Here is a 21235-nt window from a genome sequence, read left to right on the forward strand (position 1 = left end):
AGACCGCACAGAGAGTGAAACTAATTAAACCAAACTTTGCACAATGTTGAATCCAAAATATACTGATTGTTTAATACACAGCAAAGTAATAACATCAATAAACAATTCAAGAATACATTGAAAAAATAAGAGTATTTTTCTCATATGTTTGTCGGTATATTTATCTATTGTCGTCAAGCAACAAATCACATGTACAGTGGCCTACGTGTGTGTACATATCTGATATTACACAGTATAGCTACATTGTTATACTCACAGATACTTTTGAATATTAGCCTGTGTGTGTTTCAAATAATTGTACAGTTACCATTACAGTACAACAGCAATACACGCAGACATTTAGCCGATAAGGAGAAGATAAGAGACAGATTTAAGCACTTAATACAAAAACACTGGAATACATGGGGGACAATATGTTTGAGATACAGCCAGGGGTTTCAGCAAGTGTTCCTGCGATGTTGGAGAGGTGCAAGCTTTTTGGCTGCACCTTTACTCTGTGAATGGTTCTAACTGATGGGAAGTGTATGAAGGAAATGTACAAACAAGATCTCATTTGGTTATCATATTGAGAATATCCCTGCACAAGATAGCTACATTTAAGGCAAAACAAATACAAAAACATTCTGAAGCAATATGCAAAGAGTTTTTGTTTTTAAAATGGTACATTCACCAAGTGAACAATTACATTTTTTCATAAACTTATTGATTATAATGTTAATTACCTGAACATAGGAAAGTGCTTTTAGGGACAGACAGAAATACTGCATTGTGCAATTATTGTAGTGTGACAACAGCTTCAGTATGGTTCACCTGACGATTTCAGGAATAAAAATAATGATTGAGAAGCGTGATTTTAAAATACTGACCACTATGTCTGCTTTTGTCAATTGTTGGTTTAGCTTTCATACAAATACAAGTTACAATTTTCAGAATACATTAATTTTATGTGACTTTCTCACAATTTTCACAATTTTAGACACTGAGTGAAAGGGGAGGAAAAGACACATGCTGGATCACTTGTTTTCTATGAGAGTCTGCACTTTGAGGACCAAGTCTCGAGCCATCGTTAGGACCTGCGGGATGTTGTGATGCTCAGCCATTTCTGAAGAGGGAAATCAAATCAAAAACACACCGTGTCATTCGAGCCTAGCTGCTTGTGCTGATTTACATATGAGTGTAGTCTATGGAGGTAGCTAGGCTTTTTGCCTTTGTCAGCAAGCACAGTAAAGGAAGTTGGTACCTTCAGATCATACATTTAGCAAGCAAACACTCAGTGACAATGAAATGAATGAAATACCTGAATGATCAAATATTCCATTGCATAACAACATCTAACGTCATCGTTTAGCCTCACCGTTGAAGAACTTGATGATGTCAGTGAAGTCCATGTTGTTCTCCAGGATGATGTCTCGGTATATCTCCACCAGTGCCAGAGCGATGAAGAGGACAAAATGAGTGGAGGAGGTATATGTGGCCGCCCAGATGCTCTCCCACACGGAGAACACATCATCATACAACATCTCTGGAGGAAGAATGACACATCAGGTTATATACTGAGTAGGACTGTCAGATGTGACCTGCCTGCCGAAGAGTCATGTTAATGAAATAAAAACATTGACAATGAGATTTTCCAAAATCTATACAGGTCCTTCATATTGTATACCTTGAACACGATTAATTTAAGTTTTAACATCATCAGCATGAACTATTTCCTCAGGTTCCAATGTGAAATCCCCCCTTTCTGTTCGATTTCATCACCATACAGATAGTGTCTGCGGTCAAACACGCCCATGCAGATGCCAGTACCTCTTTTGAAGTCTAGCAGGAACCAGCGGTAGCAGAAGTAGAAGTGAGTGTAGTCTCCATTCATCTGCATCAGTTCAAAGAGCTCTGAATCAAGGATCTAGTGGGGGAAAAAATGGTAAGTGCCTATCTTTTACTACAATGTAATATCACTGTACTTATAATAATGTGCATGTGTGATTGAGTATGTACATGCACGTGTATGGTACCTGGATGAGGGAGCGCATGTTGGCAAAGTGTGAGTCCATGGCCCCTCCATGGGGGAAGTTCTGATTCATCCTCTTCATCAACTCAGAGAAGCAGCTGAAAGCCATGACCTCTGAGACACACATCAACAGCAAATTATTAATCTTATCTTACTCATGGCTGTGAATAATGCAGTTCAAGGAGAGCTATTGCTCATGCAGACTGACCGTCATCCAGAATGACCAGTAAAGGAGCCAGCAGATCACACATGCCCTGGACATAGCCAATCTCCAGATGCTGCCACACATAACTGCACATTATGTTGCGTAGTTTCTCCAGGTTAGCAGGGGTGAAGTACCAGTAGGTTCTGTCACAGCGTCTCACGTCCTTATCAATGCGATGCAGGTTGAGCAAGTACAAGTCCAGCTGCTCTTGCTGCACAGAGTGACAAAAGGAACTAAGGTTAGTTAAAGCGGTTCATGTTCAAATGGCTACTGTTTCATGATTCATTCCAGCATTGTGACAGCTCTGTTTGTAGTTGGGTATTTTATTAGGATCCCCATTAGCTGTTGCAAAAGCAGCAACTACACTTCCTGGGATCCACACAAAACATAATACAAAATGACATAATGCATCAATAGAAAAGAACAGCTGAAGGACAGAACTACATACATTTTATAAAAAGGCACATGTAGCCTACATATCAATGCAGACACACAAACTATCTAGGTCAAATAGGGGAGCGGCGTTGTGCCGCATGATGTTGCTTTATCTGTTTTTTTAAACCAGGTTTGCTGTTTATTTGAGCAATATGAGATGGAAGGAAGTTCCATGCAATAAGGGCTATATATAATACTGTACGTTTTCTTGAATTTATTCAGGATTTGGGGACTGAAAAAGACCCCTGGTGGCATGTCTGGTGGGATAAGTGTATTGTATGTTGAACCAACTCTTAGCCAATCAACCCCTAAAATCGGCAACATGCATTACAGTGCACACAGGTAACTCATTTGGAGTACTTACAGAGTAGGTAGTCCCTGCAGGGGACACTACCACTGGTGAAACCTCAGGTTCGAGTTCACCTGTCACAACCAAAAAGTCAGACTGGGGGTAGAGACTCTCCATCTCAGGCTCCTCCTCAGACAGGGTTGGCTCAGTTCCATCAAGACTGGTGTTGGAGCTTGCATGCAGGACAGGTTCCCCTGAAACAACTCTCCCCAGGGCCAAGAAGGGGGCAGCAGGGGGAGCCATCAGGCCGGACAAGGGTCTTGCCCAGGCCGTGGGAATGTCCTCCATCTCTAAGGCAGAGGGCGAGTCATCAGAATCTAGTGTATCAGGAGAACGCATAGAGTGGGCTGTCACTGTAACACTGGCCCTGGCCTCTAGCTGAGGTGGCTTCAGTACTGGCATGCAAGGTGCATGTTTCTCTGAATCTATGGCAACTGTCATTTCTGCAGCTTTTGTATTGCTTTTCTCAGGGACACTGGCCTCCACAGTGTCTAATGTTTTGGTTTCGGCTATTTCTGAAACCTTTTCTTCAGTACTACCCATATCTTTCTCACAAACACAAGCTTCGCTGGTTTGAGGTGTTTTAATTTTTTGTAATTCAGATTCTGTGATTTCTTCAATGTCAGAGAAGTTTGGGTCCTCTTTTTCAGCAATACCAGCCTCCACTGCTATTGTTGAAGCTTTGTTTCCTTCTGTTAAAGATGGCTCTGTGGCACAGGATGGTTCTGACACTGAGGCTTTGCTCTCTAGTGTTTTATTAACTGTGGCCTCGCCTAGTGGTGGAGCTGGAATATATACATTAGAAACCTCAGTTTCTAGTTTGAGAATATCAGTATTCTCAGTTGCGTACGCAGCTCTCACAGGCAGCTTTGGGTCTTTTGTGGTGGAAACTTCAGACAACCCATTTCCTGCAACCTTGTTTTCGGTTTCAGTATTTCCTAAGGACTTTACGTCTTCTTTGTCAGAACCCCTTTCTTTAACCTTCTCTGGGATTTGTATGATTTCTACCGATTCAGAGCATTCAACCTCTTTACTCTCTGGGGCTTTGGACTCTTGTGTTGGAGGCTTAGGACGCTCCTCCCCTGCCTTGTCATCAACTGTTATCATGACCTTTGGTTCCTCTGTTGATCTTGAGACAGGGAGATCCTCGGTTAGCTTTGACCCAGCTTGGGTCTCTGCCACTGGCCTAGATGCAGCTCCCTGGGGCTCTGATGGCTCTGGTGATGGCTGAGTGGCAACTGTTTTGACAGTTAAATCAGTTGCAGGAAGTTTTGTTGCAGGGCTGTTGTTGTTTGTGCTTTGGGGCTGTTCTGGAAGACCTGAGCCAACAGAGATTTTTTGGGGTGGGTCTCCAGATTCTGAGGTAACATTTCGGTTGGCCACATCTGGGCAGTCTTTCAATGGAATTTTGGACACCTCTTTGCCTTCCTCTGGCTTTATCTCGGATTCTATCGGATCCACCTCCTCCACAGACCCAAATGCCTGCAACACCGGACAACAGACAGTGAATACCCAGCATTATAAAGTCTCCCTACTATTGTAAGGCACAACTTCACAAGTATTCAGTATTAAGGGAAACTATAATGTTATGTGGTGATGTATTAAGCCCCAGAAAGAAAGCCTCCTGTACCTGTGTGCTACTGCTGGAGTCACTCTGGGTAATCTGTTTCTCTGAACTGGTGCTCTGTGAGGACTGGTGTAGGATATGGGGTCAAATGCCATCCAGGAAGAGAACACCATGAAGAATCATATGTTAGTACAGTATGTTAACCATATGCCAACGAGTCACTAACTCTATCATGTATTACCGTCATCAAATGGGACAGGTAGGACCCCCTTACATCAGTGCTGATGGTGGAGTCTCGCTGCACTGGTCCTGGTCTTTCCACAGAATTGCACTTGGCTATGGCTTCAGCATGCTTCTCCCCCTCCCTCTGCTTGACGATGGCCTCACAGCCCAGCCACTCCTTCATAGTCTGCTCATAGTAGGCCCGCACCTGCTTATCCACCTACACAGATGAACACACAGGGTCACTGGTATGTAATGGTATTACACATGACCCACCTCCCTACTTGGATTCCAGAGTTAGTAGTTTTACCTCATGGCAATATAACAGTACTCACCTCCAGCCTACGTTTCTGGGTCATATCGAAGTGGTAGTGTCCCAGCAGGAATGGCCAGACCTCCTTGCGTATTGTAGGGGCCACACCACCATAGTACACCATCCGCAGAAGCTCATGCTCATCATACGCCTGAGAAAATGTTGTGAACGTGATTACATATTGACTCAATACAGAAACATACAAGTTCAGTACGATCATCGGTTGCAGTGGAATGTTGGTGAATGCAGATACATTCAAGCTGTGACCTGTTAGCTAAGTCATAAAGAGCATGCACAGTCACTGCAGGTTGTGGTTGTGTGTACAGTATGTTTAGAGCAGATTGTACAGTAGATCTTACAGAGCAGTCCTGGAGGAAGCTGCTCCAGACATCCACAGTCAGCCCTCCTCTGGCATCATGAGGCACGTTAGGGTCAATGATGGTAGGGTTGACCAGGGCAGAGAGGTGGATACGAACGGTGGACAGGTGACGGCAGTAGGCAAGCCCTTCAATGAAGAAGTGAAGAAACACGCATGGTTATCAATCCAGCCATAACACGAAGACTATAGCATTTGAATCAGTCTTTCCTAAAGGAATTCATGATGCATGTACTCACAGCCATAGAAAGCACGGGAAATTATCTGGTACTTCATGGTGTCACAGAGGAGTTTCAGGGGAGCCCTGTCCTGGTTGCAGCCGTTGGATAGTGAGCCAACAGGGGATCCGTTCTGAGAGCAGGAGAAACAGGAGGACTTCCTGGGGGTGGGGTGCCACATATTCACCGCCTGGTCCATCAGCTCTGGAGCCACTAGACACCAAACAGGATCAATGGTATGATCAGCAGGATCATCGTCATCATTGTCATTAGCAACATGATCATCTACAACTGATGGAGGATTTGGGTGACTTTCTTTAATAATATACACTACCGGTCAAATGTTTCACAACACTTACTCATTCAAAGGTTTCTTAATTTTGACTATTTTCTACATTGTAGAATAATAGTGAAGATATCAAAACTATGAAATAACACATATGGAATCATGTAGTAACCAAAAAAGTGTTAAACAAATCAAAATATATTTATATTTGAGATTATTCAAATAGCCACCCTTTGCCTTGATGACAGCTTTGCACACTATTGGCATTCTCTCAATCAGCTTCACCCCTGAATGCTTAATTAACCAACAGTCTTGAAGGAGTTCCCACATATGCTGAGCACTTGTTGGCTACTTTTCCTTTATTCTGAGGTTCGACTCATCCCAAACCATCTCAATTTGGTTGAGGTCAGGGGATTGTGGGAGGCCAGGTCATCTGATGCAGCACTCCATCACTCTCCTTGGCCAAATAGCCCTTACGCAGCCTGGAGGTTTGTTGGGTCATTGTCCTGTTAAAAAACAAATTATAGACCCACTAAGAGCAAACAAGATGGGATGGTGTATCGCTGCAGAATGCTGTGGTAGCCATGCTGGTTAGGTGTGCCTTGAATTCTAAATAAAATCACAGACAGTGTCACCATCACACCACCTCCTCCATGCTTCACGGTGGGAACCACACATGCGGACATCATCTGATCACCTACTCTGCGTCTCACAAAGACATTGTGGTTGGAACCAAAATCTCACATTTTGACTCATCAGGCCAAAGGACAGATTTCCACCAATCTCATGTATATTGCTCGTGTTTCTTGGCCCAAGCAATTCTCTTCTTCTTATTGGTGTCCTTTAGTAGTGGTTTATTTGCAGCAATTCAACCATGAAGGCCTGATTCACGCTCTGAACAGTTGATGTTGAGATGTGTCTGTTACTAGAACTCTGAAGCATTTATTTGGGCTGCAATTTCTGAGGCTGGTAACTCTAATGAACTTATCCTCTGTGGCAGAGTTAACTTTGGGTCTTCCTTTCCTGTGGCGGTCCTCATGAGAGCCAGTTTCATCATAGCGCTTGATGGTTTTTGCGACTGCACTTGAAGAAACGTTCAAAGTTCTTGAAATGTTCCGGATTGACTGACCTTCATGTCTTAAAGTAATGGTGGACTGTCATTTCTCTTTGCTTATTTGAACTGTTCTTGCCATAATATGGACTTGGTCTTTTACCAAATAAGCTATCTTCTGTATACCCCCCTACCTTGTCACAACACAACTGATTGGCTCAAACGCATTAAGAAGGAAAGAAATTCCACAAATGTACTTTTAAGAAGACACCTGTTAATTGAAATTCCATGAAGCTGATTGAGAGAATGCCAAGAGTGTGCAAAGCAGTCATCAAGGCAAAGGGTGACTATTTGAATCATCTCAAATATAAAATATACTTTTTTTGGTTACTACATGATTCCATATGTGTTATTTCATAGTTTTGATGTCTTCACTATTATTCTACATTGTAGACAATAGTAAAAAATACAGAAAAACCCTTGAATGAGTAGGTGTTCTTAAACTTTTGACCGGTAGTGTATATGTATTTTTTTAAACATGGAAACATTGACAAACCAAGCCAGAAGATAGAGGTGTGACAAAGACAACTTCATGCCCATGCATGGTCTCAAATCCAGGGTAACCAATGTAAGGTGTTCCCAGGGCTACAGGCACAGGGGCTGGACAGAGAGGGGCTGAGGGAAGGGCAATGGTCAACAAAACGAACGGTGAGAGAAAAATAAATCATGAAAAAGTATATTATGTACAAATTTCAACAGAAAATCGACATAGAATAAGGAGATCACAAGTGAAATACCAAAGTCTGACGGAGTACCAGGAAGAAGGATCCGGAAGACATAGTCAGTGGCCTCGTCCTCCTCTTTATCCGACACAGACTCCACAGACCCCTGTGGACTCCTCTTCCGCAATTTAGGGAAAACCTTTCCCTGTGGGCAAAGGAAGGTAGGGCACTCAGTATAAGACATTAACATGTTGTTATTATGACGATTCGCAAGAGTGATTAAAGTTGATACCCTAAAACTCAGATCCCTATCATTGAATTGTGATGCAAGACTAGGCTAGATATAATTAATGATCCAGCCAATCTCAAGTTAGTCATATTTTCCTTTTCTGTTTAAAAAAACAACCATCTTTAGTCATTTAGCAGTCTTATCCAGAATGACGTACAGTTAGTGCACTCATCTTAAGATCGCTAGGTGAGACAACACGTCACAATCATAACAAGTACACTTTCCCTCAATAAAGTATTTAACAGCAAAGCCAGTGGTACAGTAGTAGGAAAATTACATTTGTATTATTTTTTGGGGGTCCTTGTCTTTGGTCTGCAACTTTCCTTCATGGTGGTTTGAGGACGTATTAAGACCCCACTCACTCCTAGACTCTCTGTGCCACTCCTAGGTTGTATAGTCTTTCCCTGCTCCACAGGGTAATATACCACAACCTTAACAATGCTATATTCTACAGCAGCCTGTAAATTATAGTCTCAGCTCTACTACGATTACCACATTTATCATCACAACCCCTCTAAAAACTTCCTCATGGGGTTCCCTTTGCTTTGGCAGGTCAGGGTTGATATTATCTACTTAGAGGCTAAATTGGTGGATAAGATCAATGAAATTACAGTGTCAGTGTAAAAGTATCCCTCTGGCAGCAGTGATCAGTACTAACACAGAGATCAGAGTTACCCTCAGTCCAACAACATCCACTATGCTATAGTTTAGTTGTTTCTAATGCTACAAGAAACAACTATCATACCATCACGTTTCAATTGGTTTAGTGGATGTGGACATAATAGCTACAGTAAACATGAATTGAGATCTGAATCATTGTCATGAATTCCAAATGTGAGGGATATATCTGGTGCATGTTAGGACATTTCTATGTTCCATGCTGACCTTTCCCCTCTGGGACCACAGAGGGGGGTCGAGTTGTCCGTGTGGCAGCAGGCCTGTCTCCAGGCAGGTCAGGAACTGGAGCAGGTGTCCTCCCCGGGGGAACCGCAGCGGAGGCCTCTGGATCCCATCCTGACTCACCAGAACCACTGTTCCACCACTGTCCACTGGGAAAAAACGTGAATTCAAGGTCAAGAAGACACACAAACACATGGATACAAAGATATATGCCTACATAATTAAAATAGGTTCCTCCTGTACCTTGCTGATGGCAGTGCAGATAAACAATCTCCTCCAGGCGAATGGTCATGGCAAAGTCCCAGTAAACACTGGGAAAATCAATATGAGAAATTGCTGAGATTTAAACAATATCCAATTATATAAATTGGCATGTCCTTTGTAGACACCTATGAGTGTCAGAATAGGTTTCTTTACTGTGATTTGATATTACATTACCTTTTTTCAGTGTCATCTGCCACAGTGCCATTCATGAGCTGGTTGGGGGTCCATTTCAGGGTCATGAGATCTGCAGTCTGGTGGAGAGACAGGTACCCTGGGATAGCCTCCATGTCATCCCTCTGTAGACCAAGACAGGAGATTTGTAGAAAGCATTCCTTGCTGTTTAAACAGTGATGAAAAGCAATGCCAAGTCCTTTAACACGCAGAGAGAGAGAGAGACACACACACACACACACACACACACATACACACCGGCTGCACCAGGACGTTGTTCTTGCCAAACAGCAGTGTAGCCCTGTTGTTCTGATGGAGGGACTCAACGTAGTCCCGAGCCCACAGGATGGGCCTGTCCTCCATACTGCCACTGGACTGCCTCTTCTGGATCTATTAGAAAATATCATTGTATTCGAGACCATTGGACCATTTTTTATGCATCATATATTATACACACACATCATTCGTTTAAACACATAATCCACACACTGACCAGGGCAGGTCGCCTGGAGGGGGAGTCCTGGCGACAGTGGCCACTGTGGATGCGGTGTCTCTGGACGAGCTCATCAGCAGAGGGGTCTGTCCAGAAGTGGTCGGCTGTCTTCACCTTAGTGTACTCCAGAGCACAGGGGCCGACTGCAAGGCATAAGGGCAAGACAACACTGAGATCCACAACAGTTTTCATGTAGAAAGGTGTAGTCACTATTTCTAACTTCTAAAGCACTGTACTGAACCATCATCATCCAGAGTGAAAGTTAGTGTTACCAGCAATGTCAATGTTACCCCCACAGTAGAAGGTAAATGCACTTGTCTATTATAAGTGTGAGTAAAGTCAATTTGGAGTTAGTTACCAGTATGTTTAACTTCAAAACCACAGAATTATGGCCTTATCTGAAATAAGGCAATTTCCACTGTAAAGCACTAGTCTCCAATGTCATGTTAACCTACAGACTATCTCAGAGGGAGTCAAATTCACTGTAATGTGCCATTCAGTGTGCTATTTCTTATCTTATCAGAGATCTGTCCGGCCACATCCTGGCAAGAGAGGCCATAAGAAGAGGTTCCATCAATACCTAACAGAGAGGCAAGGATTGGTCCATCCACAGGATCCATTAGAATGGCCTCACTGTCATAGAACGTACTGGAAAAGAGAAAATCATGTTTCCTCAAAATGGTGCAAGAAGAACCATTGCTGCATGTTCACTGAAAAGCGACTAGAAGTACAGATGTCAGATCTTAATTTGACCCGTTTAATTGCAGCAGGAAAATAATCTTGCAGCAGGAGGATTTGAATATCTGAAGAAATATTTAGAATGGCGCCAGGGGGCAGCTGGAATACAATGCAGTACCGTACCCACTTTGTACCTTAGACTGGAGGTCCACTGTGCCCCAGTTCAAGTAGGCTATGTGCAGGCTACAGCGCATCTCGTGTGAAATCTTATGTGGATTATAATAAATTGACATATTTGTAGAGGTAGATACATTTTTTTGTTAGGTAAAATCTATTTTTATTTTTATCAACTGTTTTAATATATGTTCAAGGCAAGTCATAATGCTGCCCTTACAGTAGGCTACACCTTAACCACAGCCCACTGTAGCCTATCAAAAGTAATTGCACACATAGGCTTATAATATCATATGTAAAGACGCAATGAAATTGAGAATAGTGAGGTATCCTACGGAATGGAGTGCAATGGTGGATGAAAGAGTGACTCAGATTGTAAAACCCCCAAGAATTTAGGAACCCAGAGAATACATGTGGGTGTATATATGAGAAGATCATAGCATTCATATATGTATGTGTGTGAAACACACACACACACACACACACACACACACACACACACACACACGTATCTATTCTCAGACATACATATATATACACTACCGCTCAAAAGTTTGAGGTCACTTAGAAATATCCTTGTTTTTGATAGAAAAGCACATTTTTTGTCCATTAAAATAACATCAAATTGATCAGAAATACAGTATAGACATTGTTAGTGTTGTAAATTACTATTGTAGCTGGAAACGGCAGATTCTTTATGAAATATCCACATAGGCGTACAGAGGCCCATTATCAGCAACCATCACTTCTGTGTTCCAATGGCAGGTTGTGTTAGCTAATCAAAGTTTATCATTTTAAAAGGCTAATTGATCATTTGAAAACCCTTTTGCAATTATGTTAGCACAGATGAAAACTGTTGTCCTGATTAAAGAATCAATAAAACCGGCCTTCTTTAGACTAGTTGAGTATCTGGAGCATCAGCATGTAGGTTCGATTACAGGCTCTAAATGGCCAGAAACAAAGACCTTTCTTCTGAAACTTGTCAGTCTATTTTTGTTCTGAGAAATGAAGGCTATTTCATGCAAGAAATTGCCAAGAAACTGAAAATCTTGTACAATGCTGTGTACTACTCCCTTCACAGAACAGCGCAAACTGGCTCTAACCAGAAGAGAAAGAGGAGTGGGAGGCCCCGGTGCATAAGTGAGCAAGAGGAGTACTTGACGCCATCTGTAAAGCATGGTGGAGGCAACGTGATGGTCTGGGGGTGCTTTGCTGGTGGTAAAGTGGGAGATTTGTACAGGATAAAAGGGATCTTGAAGAAGGAAGGCTATCACTCCATTTTGCAATGCCATGCCATACCCCGGGACGGCGCTTAATTGGCGTCAATTTCCTCCTACAACAGGACTATGACCCAAAACACAGCTCCAAACTATGCAATAACTATTTAGGTAAGAAGTAGTCAGCTGGTATTCTGTCTATAGTGGAGTGGCCAGCACAGTCACGGATCTCAACGCTATTGAGCTGTTGTGGGAGCAGCTTGACCGTATGGTACGTAAGAAGTGCCCATCAAGCCATCCAACTTGTGGGAGATGCTTCAGGAAGCAAGGGATGAAATCTCTTCAGATTACCTCAACCAATTAACAACTAGAATGCCAAAGGTCTGCAAGGCTGTAATTGCTGCAAATGGAGGATTCTTTGATGAAAGCAAAGTTTGAAGGACACAATTATTATTTAAATTACAAATCATTATTTATAACCTTGTCAGCATCTTGACTATATTTCCTATTCCTTTTGCAACTCATTTCATGTATGTTTTCATGGAAAACAAGGACATTTCAAAGTGACCCCAAACTTTTGAACGGTAGTGTACATTTTCTATTCTCATACATAGATATACCTACCTACATACATACATACATACATACATACATACATACATACAGTGAGGGAAAAAAGTAGTTGATTCCCTGCTGATTTTGTACGTTTGCCCACTGACAAAGAAGTTATCAGTCTATAATTTTAATGGTAGGTTTATTTGAACAGTGAGAGACAGAATAACAACAACAAAAACTCCAGAAAAACGCATGTCAAAAATGTTATAAATTGATTTGCATTTGAATGAGGAAAATAATTATTTGACTCCTCTGCAAAACATGACTTAGTACTTGGTGGCAAAACCCTTGTTGGCAATCACAGAGGTCAGATGTTTCTTGTAGTTGGCCACCAGGTTTGCACACATCTCAGGAGGGATTTTGTCCTCACTCCTCTTTGCAGATCTTCTCCAAGTCATTAAGGTTTCGAGGCTGACGTTAGGCAACTCGAACCTTCAGCTCCCTCCACAGATTTTCTATGGGATTAAGGTCTGGAGACTGGCTAGGCACTCCAGGACCTTAATGTGCTCCTTCTTGAGCCATTCCTTTGTTGCCTTGGCCTTGTGTTTTGGGTCATTGTCATGCTGGAATACCCATCCACGACCCATTTTCAATGCCCTGGCTGAGGGAAGGAGGTTCTCACCCAAGATTTGACGGTACATGGCCCCCGTCCATCGTCCCTTTGATGCGGTGAAGTCGTCCTGTCCCCTTAGCAGAAAAACACCCCCAAAGCATAATGTTTCCACCTCCATGTTTGACGGTGGGGATGGTGTTCTTGGGGTCATAGGCAGCCTTCCTCCTACTCCAAACACGGCGAGTTGAGTTGATGCCAAAGAGCTCCATTTTGGTCTCATCTGACCACAACACTTTCACCCAGTTGTCCTCTGAATCATTCAGATGTTCATTGGCAAACTTCAGACGGGCATGTATATGTGCTTTCTTGAGCAGGGGGACCTTGCGGACGCTGCAGGATTTCAGTGCTTCACTGCATACTGTGTTACCAATTGTTTTCTTGGTGACTTTGGTCCCAGCTGCCTTGAGATCATTGACAAGATCCTCCCGTGTAGTTCTGGGTTGATTCCTCACCGTTCTCATGATCATTGCAACTCCACGAGGTGAGATCTTGCATGGAGCCCCAGGCCGAGGGAGATTGACAGTTCTTTTGTGTTTCTTCCATTTGCGAATAATCGCACCAACTGTTGTCACCCTCTCACCAAGCTGCTTGGCGATGGTCTTGTAGCCCATTCCAGCCTTGTGTAGGTCTACAATCTTGTCCCTGACATCCTTGGAGAGCTCTTTGGTCTTGGCCATCGTGAAGAGTTTGGAATCTGATTGATTGATTGCTTCTGTGGACAGGTGTCTTTTATTCACGTAACAAACTGAGATTAGGAGCACTTCCTTTAAGAGTGTGCTCCTAATCTCAGCTCGTTACCTGTATAAAAGACACCTGGGAGCCAGAAATCTTTCTGATTGAGAGGGGGTCAAATACTTATTTCCCTCATTAAAATGCAAATCAATTTATAACATTTTTGACGAGTTTTTCTGGATTTTTGTTGTTGTTATTCTGTCTCTCACTGTTTCAAATAAACCTACCATTAAAATTATAGACTGATCATTTCTTTGTCAGTGGGCAAACGTACAAAATCAGCAGGGGATCAAATACTTTTTTTCCCTCACTGTATATGAATGCTATGATCTTCTCACATATGAGATATTGCCTCACATGCTGGTCAAAAGCATGGCTAAAATCTATCCAAACCTGTACACCTGAGTTATCTGTGGTTCCTCATATGTAAGACGACAGCTGATGATAGTGTTGTTGTTGTTGTTAGAATGCTATATTATTGGATGTGATGTATTGGTATGTTGTGTTGTTTTAGTGAGTATGTGTATTGTGGCTGAGTAATTGTCCTTAGCTGCACTGGCACCCACGGGTGCAAATGATCTTTTGGCTAACCCCGCCACATTTAAATGGATGTTGCATTATTGTAATATTGATTAATGTGCATTGTCCCCTATAAATAAATATATATATATGTATGAATGTGTGTATGAGAAAAGAGAATATATATATTGCATACATACTGTTGATCTGGGGGGTGTTGAGGTTTTAAAATCTGCACCATTTCACTCCATTCCGTAGGATACCTCACTATTCTCAATTTCATCTGATATTATAAGCCTGTGTGTGCAATTAGTTTTATAGGCTACAGTAAGCTCTGGTTTAGGTGTATTAATTTTGATAGGCTACAGTAGGCTAAAGTTTAGGTGTATTCATTTTGATAGGCTACAGTAGGCTATAATGTAGGTGTAGCCTACTGTAGGGCTGCATTTCAGATACACTTGATACCGTGTCATAGACCAATATCTATCTTGTGTTAAGCTATATAAAATGGCAGTTGTTGATGTGTATGGCTGCATTTCACATAAACTTATGTACATTTGAATGTTGCAGTAATAGGACCTATAGGTCTACAATATTAATAGGACATTTATTTGCTGAAACTCCCGTACGGACTCAGGAGAGGCAAAGGTCGAGAGCCATGCGTCCTCCGAAACACAACCCAACCAAGCCGCACTGCTTCTTGACACAATGCCCATTCAACCCGGAAGCCGGCCGCACCAATATGTCAGAGGAAACACTGTACACCTGGTGACTTGGTCAGCATGCACTGCGCCCGGCTCGCCACAGGAGTCGCTAGTGCGCGATGAGACAAGGATATCCCTGCCGGCCAAACCCTCCCTAAACCGGACGACGCCCCATGGGCATCCAGGTCGCGGCCGGCTGCGACAGAGCCTGGGCTCGAACCCAGATTCTCTGGTGGCACAGCTAGCACTGCGATGCAGTGCCTTAGACCACTGCGCCACCCGGGAGGCGTGTCTGGTGCTTTTAGTTTGAGCGAGCGAGAGAGGGAGAATGATTTTGATGGCTGGCACTGCTCTGAAATGACTGGACTGTTCCCACATGGAGATAAAGAGAACTGAGGATTTTCAGTGAATGTATGTAAATCACAAGCCCCATTTGAAATTTCCTGATGCGCAGGGGGAAAAAATGTGACAAAAGAGTGATCAAATTAAGATCGGACATCTGTAGTATACATATTGAGCAGCTACGACTGTTGGTATTTGTAAGATCAAACACAATGTCAGACTTTCAGCTGGAATCTGATCTGTTGATTGATTGGTAACCTGCTGTTCTCCACTAGGTACATGACAATCTTGTCCAGAAGCTTCTCCATGAGAGCAGTGCGGATCCACAGGTTCCTCAAGCCCTGAGGGGGGAGGTTGGTCAATCCAGGTTGCTTCTGAACACTGCCATTATTTAGTTGAGCCTGTCTGCTGGGGAATACAGAGAGAAGTGTTTGATACACATTTTGTATTCATTTATGGCATATTGGGGTGTGTGTGTGTGTGTGTGTGTGTGTGTGTGGGGGGGGGCTTAGGAGTAATGACTAGTCAAGATCAATGTCTTACTTGGTCTCGATGAGCTGCTCTAGTTCCTGGACCTTCTGACAGAGTTCCTCTGCCGGGGTGAAGCTCTTCCCCACTTTCATGAAGAGTGCTGCTACCTTATTACTGCAAAGGAGGCCCGCTGCTCGCCTCTTCAGCCCATGGAGCACACATGCCTCCACTACAGCTGTAGACACACGGAAACACATAGTATTGAATATACAGACACCAACAGTACACACAGAGTTTGGTTTCAAAACCAACTTTCCCCAAAGCGATATTCATTAAGCTATGATTGCATACATACACATGATTGCATACACTGTCAACAACAAGTAAACCACATGCAGAGTTTGCTAATTAGATTTTCAGGAGCAACCAGTGAAAACCCTTGAACAGTCTGAGTGCTACTGCAGGGAAGCAGAGACGGGTTAGAGGGAAGGTGCAGGTGGCTCTCAGCAGGACCAGAAATAGACTAAAAACTGACAAACGATGTTTACTGTTGCTAGGATATCTGTGGATGTGTAGAGGTGTAGTATCAACACCTTTGCATAGTGTCTGCTGTCAGTTAAATTTAACACAGATGGACCTACACATCTCTATGGCTGTGGCCGGTGCCAACCTAAAATCAAGCTGTGTTCGGTTGAGAACGTGACCGTACACACTTTGGCGTAGTAGGAGGTGGCCGGGCTTGACCTTTCAACTCCACAGGATGATGCCCAATGTCACTTGTTATGTAAATGTCAATGTAGTCATGAGACAAATTAATTTTTAAAAACATGTTCTGACTCAGATTTTTTATGTGAAATTAACATAATACCTATGGCATTTACCTCCGTACAATTCAACCAGCAATAATCTTACTGCTGTGCTCTTAATGTAACAATAATCCTATGTGTCACATCACAAGTGTGAAAAGTGAGGCTGTGACACCAGAGTGATGGGGTGGAGGACAATTGTGAAGAGATTACAAAGCACTAGTTCAAACCAACTGTGATTCTTTAGTTGACGGAGAATAGCAGCACTGCTCGAGTCTGCGATGAGAGAGAAAGGTGCTCTTTCTTTTTCATTTTGTTATTAACTTATATTTGTACTATATTTTCAAGCATAGCAATTCCTAATAGAGGTAGTGTAAACATAATTGTCGGCGTCATCATTATTATTATTGTCTAGCTCCCCCACCCATTCCCCAAACTACCTTGAGTCAGTATGTGTTATCTCCAATCAGCAGCGTGGTCTGGGTCACTGCGTGTCCAGCCCCCGTACCCTTTCCCAACCACTGAGGAGATTCCCACTTGCACTTTGCTCTATGTCGTGACTGCAATAGATTGGTATAGTTTTGTCATTTGTTAACTACCAGTTGCCCTTTTCTGAGTATTGATAAATGTTTTTCTATGAGAGAGGGCTCACCCTTCATTTCTACCCATTTGTGGTGTTTCAGTAAATAGTCTCTTAGCTGTAAATAGCTAAAGAAATCTGACTTTGGCAGATGGAAGTCTGAACTTAGTTCACAAAATGATTTAATTTGGTTGTTCTTCAAGACTTGGTGTACATATTGCAAAGGAAGTAATGACCACCATTTGGAAACCAGAATCGAGTGATAATGGGGAAATATCTGTAAGATCTGCAGTACCAGTTAGAGATGATATACCCATAGGCAGATGGAGACTTTTTAAACTTTCCTCCAAAACTGGAGCGTATGCTTTGACCATGGGTTCTTACTATCACGGTCTGTCCTCTTACCCAAGTAATCATTGGTTGCAATTGGGTGGCCCAGAAGTCCCACCTACCTTTTGGTAGGTGCTCTTTGGAGATAAGGTTACTTTCATCTCACCCAAAAATATTATGTATTTCTTGCCACGATCTCTTACTTCTTTCTATCCACTCTACTCTGGCTCTTATTACAATAGTAATGGTCTTCGGTCAAAGATGAGAAACCAAGCAGGTAAGTATCTGTTACACATACTGGAAGCAAAGCAGTCATTCATTTAAATCAACACTTCGACCTACCCAGACCAGCTATGCAGCTAGGCTTGCCCATCAACTATGGCATGCACCCTCCCTCCCATCCCGTCACAAGAGCACAGCACTGCCATGTGGCACTAAAGTCCTTCAGTGGGCTTGTAATAATTAAGTACCTCACTGTGATTGTTTAGAAACTGAAATGGTCAAAAAGAAACAAAAATAGCTTCTTAGCAAAGAGTCATTTCTCAAGCAAGAATTTTGCTAGGAGGGGAAAACTGAAAACTAACTGTTATTGGTAGAGGTTTGGAACTCTATTTCTTATTGGTCTATTAACTAATTTACCATCTGGTGATGTCACCAGGCAGGCCAAAACTCCATCCCACTAAAACAGGGTGAAATTTCAGGTCGTCTTTTTAAACAGCTTCCCTAGAAGGGAAATATCATAATTTTCACAATATTATTCCAACCTCATTATGTGGAAATATATATAAAACACAAGACTATCACAGTTTTGACTGCACTGGGCCTTTAATTGGGGGTTAACAAACCATAAAAACTCAAAATGAGCAAGCCGAAACTCTAATGAGCCATATGAACTGTAAATTCAATAAGTAATATATTACGACATGAACACACTCACCACAGAAGGATATGATATGGCTGCTGTCTGCATGCACAAACTTCCGAGTCACTGACTCCTCCATGATCTGTTTCACCTGAGAAAAAGAGAGAGAGACAAAGGTGAGGTGGGATTTGATATGACAGGCACTTAAAGAGACAGGGTCTGACAAGAGTAGGCACAGAAAGAGAAAAAATCAAAGTGCAGAAGGAGGCAAGGATGGGGAGCGATTTTGCAACAATAGATAAAAAAAAGTCTGGGTTTGAGATACAGTATATATTTACTATCACCAACTAGGACCCTCTTCCTTGCTGCATGACCTGGTGCTAGTCATGTCCCTTTTGTGATGTGGCCTCCACATGCAAACCTCACACTCCTGTTTACCATCCCAGGGGGCATGTGACCAATGATTGCCTTCATGAGACGAGAAGAATTGCTGCCAATAACTTGGCAGAATAAGAGTGTTTCTCTTGCATGTGCCTGTGTGCATGTGTGTGACTGCCTGTTTGCTTGCGTGTTCATGCATGCGTGCGTGCGTGCGTGCGAGAGAGAGACTGTTTTTCCGTCATCTAAAAAATGGCACAAAGATGGACAGGGCTATCCATACAAATTAGAACACGATACAATATGCTGCTAATAATGCTCCTTTACTTTTCAGGACAAAATAAAATCTCATAAACGAAGCTAGAACAGAGGACACACCAGCATGCAGCTACAAAGAAAATAAGCCAGACAGGGAGTTGGTCTCTTCTCTCCCTTTCAGGTTTCTGTAGTGCTGCAGCCCAACTATACCATAAACCAGACAATTTTCCTTTGAAGAATGGTCTGGCTGTAGCTAACAGATAACTGCGAGGAGTCCCCAAATAATAAACCGTGACTTTATGTCACAAGAACAACATCCTTATCACTTTAATTGAATAGTTTGTAGAGCATCTACAGATGGACTGTCTACAGACTATCAGTAACATTTCAACTTACTATCTACTAATCCTAACCCCATCCATAACACTAACCCTAAACTTAACCCTTATTCTAAACCTAACCCTAACCATAACCTTAGCAAGCAGTTTCTTATCAACAGATAGTTTGTTGATATTACAACCATATGTAGAGCATCTGGACTATCCAAATAAAGTGTGACCACTATCTGGACTATCCAAATAAAGTGTGACCACTATCTGGACTATCCAAATAAAGTGTGACCACTATCTGGACTATCCAAATAAAGTGTGACCACTATCTGGACTATCCAAATAAAGTGTGACCACTATCTGGACTATCCAAATAAAGTGTGACCACTATCTGGACTATCCAAATAAAGTGTGACCACTATCTGGACTATCCAAATAAAGTGTGACCACTATCTGGACTATCCAAATAAAGTGTGACCACTATCTGGACTATCCAAATAAAGTGTGACCACTATCTGGACTATCCAAATAAAGTGTGACCACTATCTGGACTATCCAAATAAAGTGTGACCACATCCTTTAGGCCTAATTTCCAGACACAGGATGAAGCAAGATATCATCTGATCAATTGATTACGTGTTTTTTCATATAAAAGAGAGAGGGGTAATAGGCTATCCGAGATATGAGCATGCCCAGTGAATGGAGTTGCCCTCCATTACAGCATTAGCATTCAGATAAAAGAAGAAACACACGTAAGAGCGGTTATCAATAATCCTAATGATGCTGCTCTTGGCTCTGCACTGTGACATGCACACGTATTCACGTCATGCAGAGATAACAGATCCATTACTGCTACTTTGATCGTGGCGTTATTGCCTAGGCCTGCCTACTGATACCAAATAATTGCTATGTATCTGTATATATACACGTATTTCAATCCAAGTCGCCCCTGAACGCATCCTTTATAATAAAATCACGATCCAAAGAATATAATAGCATATTAGGCTACATGTATCCTTATGATCAATTTTATTAAAGCATATACACCAGACTTCCCGGTGTCTCCAATTTACAATCTTATTTTGGGCATCCAAATACAACAGAACGGCTGCCAGAGATCCAGGACCAACGGTTGCTTCTAATAATTTGTCGTTAAAAACATTGCAAATACTGAAGGCACTCACCTCTTTCTTCACATTGCGCAGCAATTTCTGACGCGTCTCGGCCTCTGGAATGAAAAAAACATAACGATATCATTGAAAGTTGGTGAGGCATTCAAGACAATTTTGATATTTTATAACATAGCCTATTCAAATCGAAAAACCTAATTTACCTCCCATTGCGCCCCGCTGTTGCTGTTGATTCAATCGCACAAGGCCAGCTATTTGCTTCAAATGAGTCCCTCTCTTCAATTTACACTCTGGCAGATTGGGAATATGCGACCGAACGCCCCCTTTAAAGCGACACGGTGCAGTACACAGCCTAATTCTTGATGATAGGGCTTGTATTTGCAGTCTATGGTTGATAAAGAATGCACGGACGCACGCAGGTAGGCTACACACACAGGCAGGTACACGCGCACGCTCTCTCACTCACCCATTCACACAACATAAGGGGTTAAATGTGTGGGTTGAAAGATATTCCACTGTTCCAAGGTATTCTAACTGTCCACTGTTTTATTTTGCAGTGTAATCTGTGATTATCTCCACCTAATATATTAGGAGAGTATACCTAATCTGCATTAGGTTTACCAATAGT

At 42.4% G+C, this 21235-nt stretch overlaps 1 protein-coding gene across 1 annotated transcript; it reads right to left on the bottom strand.

Moving 5' to 3' along the window:
- Positions 1-46: 46 nt before the first annotated feature.
- On the bottom strand, positions 47-21106 carry LOC115125170 (small G protein signaling modulator 1-like). Its single transcript, XM_029654672.2, has 23 exons — positions 20811-21106; positions 20662-20705; positions 18588-18663; positions 16007-16169; positions 15722-15871; positions 10450-10517; positions 9870-10012; positions 9635-9766; positions 9380-9501; positions 9185-9252; positions 8927-9090; positions 7828-7957; positions 5715-5906; positions 5459-5604; positions 5122-5250; positions 4839-5006; positions 4628-4690; positions 3013-4479; positions 2217-2424; positions 2013-2122; positions 1807-1903; positions 1355-1522; positions 47-1102 (listed from the first exon to the last, which is right to left on the bottom strand). The coding sequence occupies exons 1-23, from the start codon at positions 20815-20817 to the stop codon at positions 1014-1016; spliced, it is 4104 nt and encodes a 1367-aa protein (XP_029510532.2). The 5' UTR covers positions 20818-21106; the 3' UTR covers positions 47-1013.
- Between the last annotated feature and the right edge of the window lie 129 nt (positions 21107-21235).

This window comes from Oncorhynchus nerka, unplaced genomic scaffold (genome assembly GCF_034236695.1).
Source record: "Oncorhynchus nerka isolate Pitt River unplaced genomic scaffold, Oner_Uvic_2.0 unplaced_scaffold_15___fragment_2___debris, whole genome shotgun sequence".
Lineage (NCBI taxonomy): Eukaryota > Metazoa > Chordata > Actinopteri > Salmoniformes > Salmonidae > Oncorhynchus > Oncorhynchus nerka.